The sequence below is a fragment of the Saccoglossus kowalevskii genome, chromosome 10 (genome assembly GCF_978046115.1).
Source record: "Saccoglossus kowalevskii chromosome 10, keSacKowa6.1, whole genome shotgun sequence".
Lineage (NCBI taxonomy): Eukaryota > Metazoa > Hemichordata > Enteropneusta > Harrimaniidae > Saccoglossus > Saccoglossus kowalevskii.
Window position 1 is genome coordinate 13931241 of NC_140650.1, and position 13257 is coordinate 13944497.

The window sequence follows — 13257 nt, forward strand, 5'->3', positions numbered from 1 at the left end:
ACACAACATTATATTTTTAGTTCTCAAATCTACATGTACATGGGGGAAAAACACCTACATGTTTCACTTGCATTTCTTGTTAAAAATAACTGTAAAAAATTGAGTGCATAAAGCTATGCTGCTCATAATATGGGAAGACAAATTTGTACACAATCAACTACATACCAGTTTCCTTTAAGATTTGATGACTTTCTGATTTTCTTTCATCATACACTCTTGTTCCAGCAACTTCACGTAGGAGTTTCAATCGTTGAGAATCAGGAGCTGTTGCCATTTGGTTGATCTAAGCAAGAGGTACAAAAAGAGTAAAAGTACTCGTTGCAGACTAAGAGGTCATGAATCCTGTCACTTTTTTCTCAATGAGAATTTCTTAAAGATAATTTAAAGTAAATCCAACAAACCTTTCCTTGCTTGACAATATAGTAAGGATTACTTCTTGAAAATCCAGCACTTTCTAGAAGGTTCATCACATCTGTTTTTCTATGATAAGAAATAAACAAGATACATGTAGGTTCAACTACATTGTATACTATGGCAAAATTTGAAAATTAAAGGTCAATTTCATTGGCCTTTATTCTGAATACCTTCAATGCACATGTCAATGTATTTTTAAGTTTTCAGTTAATTTTTGATCAAATGGAAATAATTTCCCAATTGTTACTAAGACAAATAATATACTTACGTCACCATTTTTTTGTCTAAAAAATATTGATCTTTTTTGGATCCAATGACACGCCGAAGAGTTACTTCTTCCTTGTCAATCTGTAAACGATGCATATGGCAATTTTACACAAATAATTTTTTCAATGTCTAAGCCACTTAAATAACAAAGTTGAAGAAAAAGTATATATAAAAGTACAAAGTAAATATAGCAACTATGTTTTGTTTATCAGATCACACAGTATCACATATAGAACTGTGTTTCATAGTATTCCTGAGCCTCTTTTGAAGAAAATCTGACATTACACGTGTATGATTTTGAAACGGTTACATCATTACAACACCAAAAACAGTGATTCAGATGTTCAAAATGTTCTAATTTTGTGCAAATATTTCAGACAAAGGATCTAAGTGTATTCTGTTAAATTTGCTGTTTTACATCCACAATATGGCAAATAATTAGTAATGTACCCTATCGCCAGTTGCCATTTTAGACAGTATGTTTCTAAGCAAATTTTGACATAAATGAACCCCAGCAAAAAAGAACTCTATACTAGATTGAGAATAAATGTATTTGCAAGACAGAATCTGTGATATTCTAGGTCAACCCAATTTCAATGCTAAAAATTCTGAAAATGTCTTGTACCAATAAAATTATGATCTTAATTTTTGATTAATTTAAAAGGAATCAAGACATTCAAGTGAGACATCTAAGATTATGCAGTGTTCAAGATTTTAGGCTAGCCATGAATGAAAACAACAAAGTGACAGCTACATTTGTATGCCGTGAAAACTGATCATTTACTAAAAAGAAAAGTACTCACCGGTAATCGATTATCTGAATTATCAAAGACTATTTCAACAAATGCTGAAATAACTCTGGGTCCTGTGCCCTCATGAAGCAAGGCTTGTCTCTGTTCTGGTCTTAAATTGCTGAACTCATCACTCAGGACAAACTGAATAGCTGATTAAGAAATTTAAAATAAAATATAAAGGATATTGCAGTGAATTTCATGAAGGCATGCAGGTTTTTCTCTTGGAAGACCCTCGCACTTTTTAAATTATTTATTATTTATTAAAGCTATTTGGTAACACTCTTACCAATGAATCTTTGCAGGTTACAGGTTTCCATAAATCATTGTACAATTTACTGCCAAGCATTCATTAACATGCTTTAATTGGTCAAGTTTTTATCATTCATTTGAAATTAATAAAACTTGTCTGAACCTCTGAATACATATAGGTGACTGAATCAAAAGTCATTAACCCTTTTTTCTGTACTGTTAAGTGCACACCCTGTGTTGTCAAGAAGGCATTACGATATGTGGTGTCCTTTTCTGTTGATAGGTCACTGTAATTTAGAATAGGACAGTCTTACCAGTGCACATTTTTATATAAATAATTTAAACAGTTCCAGTTATGGTCAAAAAAAATTAATGTATCTGGGGCAGTACACATCAGATAAAAACATGCACATTACAATTCAGAGATTGTGTGGTTTTTATTAATAAAAAAAAGAATGACAAATTCTAAATTTAATGACAATTTCCTCAAACATTTTTTTAGAAGTCCAAAGTAATTTGCAACAACAAAGATGATAAACTTACCATAGAAGAAATTACTCTTTCCAGACCCATTTCTACCAACTAGAAAAAAAATAACGAGTTTTATAATTAAACAAATCACTGACAGTATTTATATTTTTGCTCCTCAGAATGGGCGAAAAAGACATTATGAACCCAAATAAAGGAACTAATAATGTAGTATTAGGGAAACAATGTGTTTATTTACCGTGGGGCACCTCTTTTTCCATTTTTTATTAAAACATAATTTTCAAGGTAGCAGAATAGTTTTTTGGGCACTTTTCACATTTTTTTTTGAAAATCACACGAATAGCTCCCGAAGGCATGCTACATACATGGGTGTATTTATTTTATTGAAAAAAAATATCTTGTACAAGTAAACTGATTTTTTTCTAGTGTGCAAACAAATGGCCAAGTTTTTGTTTATCCAGTGTACACCCAACTAGTGCATCTCATTAATATGCATGGTTTACAAACATAACTGAACTGAGGGTAAATAGTTTTAAGTTGGGCCACTTTCTTTATTTGCTATTTACAAACAACTGATAAGATATCTGTTTGTAGTTTACACACAGCTGATAAGATGTGTGCACTGCTGCCTTTCTAGACAGGAAGTACAGCAACGACAAAACAATCGCTTTAGAAACAACAAATTTTGAATAATCAAAAAAGTACATGAATGTACCACTTCAATGTAATTATATGTTAACAGAATAAAAACTTACAAAAAAATTTCTGTAATATTTTTTTCTTGGCTTTGTCATTGAAAAGTGTCTGACCACGGGGTTACTTTCTTAGTCCAGAAGTAATGCAGTTACATTGGGAGGGGGCTCCCTTTTACAAAATATGGTTGCAAACAATAAAATACGGCCATCTGTGGTGGCTATGCATTGCATGTAAATTCAGGCCACAAACTACATGTAAGGGTTGATCAATGATAAGAATATGCTTGGACCTGGTTTATATAAACCATTTTTCAGAGGAGTTTTCACCAAGTAGGCATACTTGCATGCTTAGGTTTTTCTAAATTCGTAAATTATGTTACATGTAATAAATCTGTCTGATAAATACTTGGTTGTTTTATCTAATGTACTCATGCGAACAAAATGCACGGCAACGAAATAGTAGCGTGCCCCCCCCCCCCCACCGGCCGACGTCTTGACATCGGATAGTGGACCAGTGTTTCACGCAAGGCAAGGGTTGACTTTTTCGTACGACTTCGGTAAAAAATAAAAGGATCATCTAAAATCTAGGTAGTTTTTATAGATAACTGTGAGTCCGGTTACAATTAAATTTTGAAGAGATTCATCTACAAGTATAAGACCTGAGGTTACACGGGGTTTGATTTTTAATAGCACAGGAAATGCTACATGCCGGCATAAATCACTGGGTCACATTTTACAATTATTATCAGTAATTCTTTAGTTTAGTTGTCATTCACTAATTATGGACGAGATAGTAAGCACGCGAAAATTTCCAAGAAAAAGAAAGCGAGGAAGAAAGAAGAAAAACATCAAAAAAATGATCACTCCTGTCAAAAAAGATTGTGAAAGAGACGATGCTGGGTTCGTACAGAACGGATTTCCCCGTCGAAACCAGTGTCAGCCATGAAGTGGGCGAAGAAAGTTTTACCGTGACACTGGGAGTCCGATGAATCAGACTTCGATATAGTGGGTGATACTCCTGTTCAAAACGTTCGAGAGATGTATGTATCTCGCAGGAAAATATTGTTAACTTCCGACGTAGAAGAAGAAAGTGAGAGTGAATGTCACGGCCGATCGTTTGAAGACGGCGAGATTCGACTCGTTGACATGTCACTGTTGAATGGCGCCCTAGAAAAAGAGATTTGTAAATTTTGCAAAGAGGCAATATCTCAATAGTGGAGCGCAGGCGTCACGGTCTAGGCAGTTGTATTCGATCGAAACTGAGCCAGCCTAGCTTCCCGTCATCTCGAAAGAAGGGAGCAGTTTTCTAAATAAATAAAAAGGCTGCCATTGGAATGCGAGCGATTGGAGCGGGACGGTGCGCTCTGGTGAAACTGTCAAGCTATTAGGGGTTACCTCAACCAGTAACGGGTCCGCCCTTTCGCCAGTATGTACGAGCTGCCTCCAGGAGACTCCGAAACTCGTGGCATGCTTGAACTAATAAGTTTACAAACACAACGGCCCAAAAATAAATACACTGTATTTGCAAACACTTCAACTGCCAAGTGTAGTCTCTGTATTGTTTGTTATTCGCAAACAGAACCGCCCACTTTGCATAATCCAAGCTCTAATGAATGACGTTACCGTTCGTTATCAGCACAGACCGTCACAAAACTCCACAGCGTGAAAGAAAACGGCCAAAAAACAAAGTTTTTCACAGATATAAATGTTGGTTCATGATTTTTCTCGAAAACAACTTTCAAAGCATTTTATTTACAATTAGCCCATGTAAATTTTGCTGCTGAAACGGGAGTTAACGTTGATTGAAGTTTGAAATCATAAAAGTGCCGATTTCTCGGTGTTCGGATTTTGGCAATTACCGTTGACCTAATTTTAAATGGCGTTTCAGTGAATAGCGCTACGATGTCGCCGTTTAGCTTTTTTTACTCTTTGATATGTTGGCTTCATATCCGTATTTGCATATTTGCAAAATTCTATTGCGTTTTTTCACAAACCTCGCGCAAACCAACGGTATACTCTAACTTTAACACCAAAAAACGTGCTGGAAATTTGTGATTTTCGGAAAGAAAAAAAAAACTTAATGCAAAAAATAGAAATACGGATTTAAACTTCATATCCTTTACTTCAAAACAGTGTAAAGTTTTTGATCGCATGAATGACTGTAGAGATGACAATTAAAATTTTATTCACGTTAGTTAAATTATCAGCCCCGCTGATTTTCAGAATCACGTGACGCTAAAACAAACACAATGTTCACAAAATATTAATAATAGGAAAATACAAGTCAAGAGCTTTCCAAACATATATAGATTGTATGGTTTCTTGTAAAATTTATTCCGATTATAGGTGTTTACATTTTTTATGCAAAAAAACTATCCTGCTACCTTAACCCTTAACATGCTTCAATTTATCTGACCATAACGTTCCCCCCACTGCATTCTTTTAAAAAAAAATAAGACAGACAGTCACTGTGGATTCAATAATCGTAACTTTTTTATTTGCCATGCAAAAGTCAATAATGTGATATGTAAACATATCTAGAAAAAACAATCTTTCATAATATTGTATTGTTATGACCACTTATAGATTTTGTGGTATACATTTTGGGTATAAAAACAACAGTTTTAGTAAAATTTAAATAAAAATATTATTCTTCTATTATTTAATATTTATAAGTCAGATGGCTATCATTTATCTGAGGAATTTGTTGATATTCTGAAAGTATGCATTTAGAAAAAAAAATTCGGACCATATATACACAAATTAGCATATCATTTGCATATCATTTAGCACCAATGAATGACATTTTATAAAAAAGACTACCTAAATAAGTCGTTATAGTGAATGAAATAACCAACACTTGGATTTGCAGTTTGTGATCATCAAACAGTTGCCACTCCTTATTGATGTAATTTACACAAATTTGGGACTTTATTTTGATGTAATAATGATTGTTTTTGGTAAAAAAAAATTAAGACAGAAATTATGTAAATGTCCACGAAAAAAAACTCATGGAAGTAAAATATATAAAATATTGAACAGAACTGTAAATATATTATATGAAGAATGTGATATTTTGATAACAAAAATTGCATTGTAATAAATAAATTTGCATATCATTAGCATACCCATTAGCACCAACAACAGCTGTTTGATGAAAAACACATTTGAATGCAAGAGCTGCAAGCATTTAATACATCGCAATTTAGGGGGAAAATCTCCATTTTGTTTACGAAAGCTGTGAAAAGCATTCATGGATAATTATTTATTTACAATTGCAACTAGATCAATTTATTTGTAGTAGTTGCTTGTGTTTTCAAATATGTGTATATATAATAAACAAGCTAATGAGCTTCAGCATGCAATAGTGAAAATTAGAGAATTGCAGGTAAGTCAAGACAAAATTTCCAAATAGAAATTATTCAATAACAATTCAGACCACAGATGCACACAATACTAAGTGAGTAACGAATTAGGTATCAAAATGGAAATCTGTTGGATCAACTGCATCAAAGTGACGTCTGCTGTGATAAATCTCAAAGCATGGGTATGTACATAAGGCGACTTCACACTTGCGGCACCACACGCGACTCTCTTGTGGACGCTTGCCATCTTGATGCTTTTTGTAGTAGGCTCTGTGAACTACACACTGGCGAGTTGGGTTTTGTTTTTTACTACCAGGGAAAGCAGGGATGGGTGAGGGGAAGTTGCGTTCTTCGAGTCGTTTTAGTGGCTGACCAACTGATCTTTGCCCTTTTGGTGCTGGGATGGGTGCAGTGGTTGCACTAGAAACAAGATCATGAACAATGGATAAACGAAATTTAGCGTGAGTTAGCTTCTTGGCACTGAACTTCCTGTGAAGGATGTAGGCATTAGTGACAAGAAGAGCTATCATGTGGAAAAAAAGCTTGATATACCACTTTGAACGTCGGCGATGCATTGTGTACGATCTGATCATCTGGTCTGAAAGATCCACACCTCCCATATTTTTGTTGTAATCAACAACACACAAAGGCTTCACAATTGGTTCTCCGGATCCCCTGGATAGGCCAACAGATTTCCAAATTGGCATGTGTACTGATGACAACATAGTGACGTCACGCTTGTCTTTCCATTTCATTGCCAAGACTCCATTTCTCTGACGATAAATGACTTCACCTTGTCGCAATGGCAATTTCAGGGCTGCAGGCATTTCTTTTCTATTCATTCTAACTGTACCAACTAACATTGTATCTTCAGCTTTTAGATGGTCAATAAGCGTAGGACTGGTGTAGTAATTGTCCGTGTACAGTTTGTATCCCTTGTTCAGCAAACTACCTTTTCTCATCAGCCCCATTACTACATTGAAAGTATGGCCTTCATTTTCACTTTCTATTGTATCGGGGTTAGGGGTGTAATTTTTCCCAGTATATATATCAAAAACAGAAGTGTACCCACTTGATCATTCTGACACCATGTATGATTTCAAACCAAAATGATCTGGTTTACTTGGAATGTACTGCCTGAAGTGAATATTCCCTCTCCATGGCACCATCCCTTCATCAAGACTGATACACTGCTCACACGTATAAACTTCCGACAAACGGCGTGTTATGGTGTCATACAGAGGTCGGATTTTGAAAAGAGGGTCATATCCGGCTTCACCGCGAACGACGTAGGCAGCATTATCATTGAAGTGCAGAAATTTTAAAATGAGCTCGAATCTATCCCTTGGCATCATGCTACGATAAAAAGGCGTCGAAATTATCGGATTTAGGCTCCAATAATCATCAAGATCGTTCTTATGGAGCATCGACATAGCGATTGTCATGGCAAGAAAAATCTTCATCTCGTCTATGTTTACATTCTTCCACTTCCGGAGTATGGAGTGCGGTTCCAAGTTTTCATCGTTGCGTGCAAGATGACCATTTGCGTAAGCATTTGTCTGCTCAACAATGCAGATAATGTCCTCATCTTTAAGAAATAACTTGACAAAATCTAATGCGGTTGCGTTTTCCGGCAATTGAACATTGAGTCCCGGAACACCGGTGAACGGCGGTACCAAAATGTCGTCGCCACTTGCTTTCGATGACCAACCAAGACGAGTATCGTCGGCAACTTCCACTCCAGAATTTTGAATCTCCCACTCGGTATCATCATTCGGAATATCACCAAAATCGATCTCTTCCGCAGTAAAACCTTCAAATTCGTATTCAGAATCAGAATCTGCAAATATTTCGTCCCATACAGCTTGTATTTCAGGGTCATTGAAATGCAAATTTGGCGTCGCCATTTTGATTGCGTTGCTAGTCAAACATTCAAAGTTAGCGGTCGAGCTATGGAATTTGTACATGCAATTTGCATATTAGGCGGGGAATCCCCGGTTGAGGCAAGAATAACACACACATATACACAGGTCAAAGTTTATTTCATACGTTTTTCGGCTTTATTGATGATGTACTCCACATATACGTCATTCAAAACAACGCAATTTCTCAGAGGGTCGTTTACGATTATTCTCGTACTTCGCTGTGGGATTCAGACGCGCTATTACGAGTATTCTCGTACATCGCGTCTTAAGGGTTAAATAATTTCAGTATATTTAAGTTTTATGTAATAGGAACAAAATGTTAAACACTTCTCACTGTCAAAAATTCAATAAACAAATAGCACAAGAACAGGTGATTACTAAACCTCACTGAAACACTTTATAATAATTTACAATTATTCCATGTACACGTATTCGTATAACGTACTTGTTTTATTAAGAAACATCTCTAGTTCAAGCTAACCCAAAATTGCATTTATTATTTATCAGATCCTTAAACAAATTTAGCCATAAACACATCTCAGTAACTTACATCAGAGAATGCACTACTATACTAGAGTAAATACAGTATACAAAACACTTATAATACAAACCTATGACATTGTGTTTAGAGCTGAAAGGTTCTACTTCAGTTTGGTCCCGATAACTACGGAAACCTTGGATGGTAACCTGCAATCAAGAAAAAAAAACATGTTAAAAAAAATCTTAAACATTTTGACTGAAAATGCTTGCCGACCATTTGCATCAGACAAGCCAAGTTTTCTAAATGCAAAACAAAGGCCACATGCAAACACACAGAATAGATGATTTCAGGCTTTCGTATGGACTTGAGACTATATGTCATCCATTATCGTAAGACTTTGAAAAATCTATGAATAATATACTAGTAAATCGGCCTAGAGGATTGTGGGCGGGTCTTACATGTACGTATGGGTCAGTCAGCAAGTTCCCATGTTAATGTACACAAGTCACAGAGACAACTAATCAGTGATGACACAGAATTCTGTGTGCCATCAACCTATTTACGCGAGGCCCAGAAAACATAATGTCAAATAGTTCAACTTGCTTTCCATCATGGCTGGCGATCTTTTGGCCTATCTTATTCATAGACGGCAGCCTATATGCCATTGGGGGCACTATAATCATAACGCTGTGTCGAGAACTGAAATACTGCATTCTGGGTAGATTTGTTTTGATTGACGTAACACACAAGGCTGCCATGATTGTTTACAATTACTCTAACGTTAAATTTACACTACGGCCAGAGATATTTTATACAGTTCAGTAGTTATTGTCAATTAACTGAGAATACACCATTACATATTTTGCCACTATTTTTGCACAACAAATAGCGGATGAGTACTTTATAATAATATTGATTTTTCTGATTTAAGCCATCTCTCGTGTTTTCATTCTAAATTATAAAACTAAATGTAATACAGTGAGTAGTTTATGAAAAATAAAAAAAAAATGTACAAATATCATAAATAAATTATGTAAATCATATGCTAATTATAATGCAAATCCTTATCCAAAATATATTTCGGCTCCATGATTATAATATAATAATGCAAATGCAGAAATTGCAAGTTAGAGAATAAATGTTCTTGTCAATGGTAAATGTTGTGCATAAGATCAAAGTCTTTAGATGCACTCACACTGGTTACCATGTCGGAAATGATATTCAATATAATACAATATTGCTGTCCTGTCAGTTATACACTGAAGAAAGAGGAAGTTTGTTCAGAAAACACAACATTACCAGTGTTCTCCCCACATAGAACAAAGCATGGCGGCACCGCCATGCTTGGCGACCCAGCCGCCACGCTTGGGCTCGGACCGCCATGCTTACAACTTCACCGCCATGCTAATAGGATGCATTGTTTACATTCATTTGACCCGCTCACACGTAGCACTGCATAAATTATCACCGTCTACGCCACGGCGGTTTGAACTTACCTGGACAAATTAAACAGTCCCATTGTTAAACACGTGTGAAGTACAGACGCTGTCAATGGGGAACAAATTGTCACTCAAGTTGCAAACACCGAGATGGTATATAACAAAACATGTAAAAGAAAAAAAGGTGATGCCGCCCGGCTAAAACGTACAATCACCGCTAGCACAGCACAGAAACGGAAGCGTGTAGAAACACAGAAACGGCGTAAGGCTGGTTTTGATGAGTCGTGGAAAAAGACATTTCCCTGATTAAGGTCAATTGTTCAGGTAAGATTTCGTAATTTTAGAAATAAAATGCCAGTGTGTGTATGTTTTGCCAATCGTTAGAACACCGAACATGGTAGGCCTACACCGATTTCAATCAACATCTTAGACACGAGGCTGGTATAGACACGACATGAAAAAAAACATCACTCGTTACTGTCAACTTTTTTTAGATTATTTATGGATATCTTCATAGATTAATGGGTACGCGTATGTTATAATTTGTCCAAGCAAAAAAAAAATTGAATTTTGTAATCTTCCGGTCACATGTTGACCTGTGTAGGTATTTCCAAGATGGCGGCCTGTCAACGTCTTGTGAACGACAGCTGCTATCATCACGCGCTATGATCGATGGAATCCCGATCTGTATACATAATTCTATCGTTACGTTTTAATTTTAATTGAATAGTGACCTCATGTTTTTTTTCCTCGAAATTCCTGAGACTCCTTGTCGTTGACCTGACAAAACCAACATGTAAACAACATGTTTTGCAGACGAAATGCTATCCGTACGACACTGGGTTCCCGATTGTGGCACAATTCAATCGTTATGTTTACATTTATTTGAACCTCAATCCTCGATGTTTTTTTTTATTATTTATCATTTTTTTCCCACTAGGAATGTTGTGCAGTTAATGCTCAAAGCACAACATGATTGTTCCATAAAGAAGATCCACTCTTTGCAAAGTCCCGTGCAAGTCTATGACGGTCGAGTTTAACTACAGTAAGGCAGCCAATGTTTGGAGCACAACAAAGTCAGAAGGATTAGTTTAGACTAAGTTTTATGGAACAGTTCACATTAAATGACGATCTTGTCAAATTATGGTATATTATGTAAAGTATTATGTAATTTAAATAAAGTCTCTCATACATTTTAATACTGTCTTGTATGTTTGTTTTTGTGAGAGTGAATCCTGAAAAATATGCAAATTAGTATGCAAATTAGCATGCAAATTAGACCGCCATGCTTGCCTCTGAGCCTGGGGAGAACACTGCATTACTCAAGACAACAAAAGCAAATAACAGTTATTAATTAATATTTTAAAAAATAAAGATGAAAACATTATGAATGATGTGGCAATACACATTTATAGAAGTTTTAATATACAAGAAAATTCAATAAAACTAGGTGCTTCAGAAAATACAAATTAACCAGTTTTTAACCAGCATCTTGTTTTTCTTGCCCGTATTGTTAGTTATTTTTTTTATGTTTTCAGAATGGATTACTTTGTCCCTTTCATCAAAACCTCAAATATGGGGAACGATAGCAATAAAGATTCTATTCTATTTCTATTCGATTCAATTTTGTTGTCAAAAGTAAAGTTAATTTAAGCTGACCATTTGTACACACTTCATTAGCAGTTTCCAAATCCACACTACTTCTATCGGTAAGTACATTTTCTTGGTACATTTTTGACCTCTGACAAACTATAGCATCACTTTGAGAATGTGCATTGATGCAATTCTCTCAGGCCAACACTCAAGAGCACCCCTACCCCATTGCCACAAACACTCAAAATTGTGGTTTACAGTGCATTTTGGACAAAACCTAGGAACTGAAGGACTGAAACAAACTGTTGTGGGTATAACATTCTCTTTTTTTACTTTAGTGCAGGGAATTTTTCATTCAGGGTGAATAGATGTTATTGATATTTTTAGTATTTATGTTATAATTTAAAATGTGAAAGCCACTATGATTTAATTGCAAGCACAAATGCAATAACTCATGTTAATTGTGTTTCTTGCAAAACCACAGAATTAATCACAAAATATCCACTTGACCTGAATAAATTATTTACAAATTAAATCATAACAGATCTGGGTTTTTGTTTCTGTTGGAATTTCTTATTGTATAATTCGAGTTATAACGTAACCAGTAAACGCACTCTACAGGTTTTGTTTTGGGATGAAATATTATTTCCTGGGCGGTAATTATATATCTTTGGATTTTTTTTTACACGTATTCTAGTATATAATTATAAATCCGATCCACAAAATGCAAATTTATTGCACTTCAACTACACTGAAGGAACACAGAATGCTGCTAACACGTGTGAACCATGCTCTGGAATCCACAGATAGTGTTGACTCGAACTGCACAACTAACTCCGTGGTGCTATCAAGGGTATCTTGGATGTCATGACTTTCGTTTAGGCAAAACAGCATAACAGACATGTTGTCTTTTGTTCTGATTACGGCAAATTATGGAAAATGCACCGATATCACTTACCTGCTTGATGTACATAGTGTACCGTGTTTTCTCAGAGAACCAAAAACACGATTCAACTGAAGAAGATCACTCAAGTCGCCAGCTTCGATGAATTTTTAAGCAAAATCGGTCAGAGTAAAGATCTGCGATCGACACCCAGACACAATATGGCGCCCTCTCGGTTGTTTTGTGTTTTGGCGGGAGAAGAAATCCAGACGGAGATAAAGAAGCACCTTTAACAATGCACACCTCGAATCTTCTATACAAATCAAACATCAATGGAATTTTGCCAAAAAATATCATAATAATTCATAGAATAACCACAATTACTTATTCGAAAAGCGCAAATAAGCTCAGGGCAATCTTGATGATGGATAAAATTATTACAGTAAGCATGAATGGGGAACTAGCTCAGATGGTAGAGCGCTCGCTTAGCATGTGAGAGGTACCGGGATCGATGCCCGGGTTCTCCAGATTGGCTTTTGCTTTTTTTTTCTTCTACAGGTTTTTTTTTTTCACATTTATTTCAGTTTAACATGAATTGATGCATCTTTTTTGAAATAACTGTATAATAGTTTATTTTCTATGGCAGAAACAAACTGAACAAAA

The 13257-nt window shown here is 35.5% G+C and overlaps 1 protein-coding gene and 1 non-coding gene across 2 annotated transcripts in view; one reads left to right on the plus strand and one right to left on the minus strand.

Moving 5' to 3' along the window:
• The window catches only part of LOC100368243 (structural maintenance of chromosomes protein 3), a 31642-nt gene extending 18811 nt beyond the window's left edge, over positions 1–12831 (minus strand). The window contains exons 1-7 of the mRNA XM_085504282.1: positions 12670–12831; positions 8810–8885; positions 2268–2306; positions 1485–1624; positions 683–762; positions 402–480; positions 166–283 (exon numbers count right to left, since the gene is read on the minus strand). Of these exons, the coding sequence (XP_085360408.1) occupies positions 166–283; positions 402–480; positions 683–762; positions 1485–1624; positions 2268–2306; positions 8810–8885; positions 12670–12684 (547 nt within the window). The 5' untranslated portion in view covers positions 12685–12831. The remainder of the gene's footprint in view (positions 1–165; positions 284–401; positions 481–682; positions 763–1484; positions 1625–2267; positions 2307–8809; positions 8886–12669) is intronic.
• Positions 12832–13048: 217 nt separating this feature from the next.
• TRNAA-AGC (transfer RNA alanine (anticodon AGC)) lies at positions 13049–13121 on the plus strand. Its single transcript has one exon. It is a non-coding gene; the product is annotated as a tRNA-Ala (tRNA).
• The last annotated feature ends 136 nt before the right edge of the window (positions 13122–13257 follow it).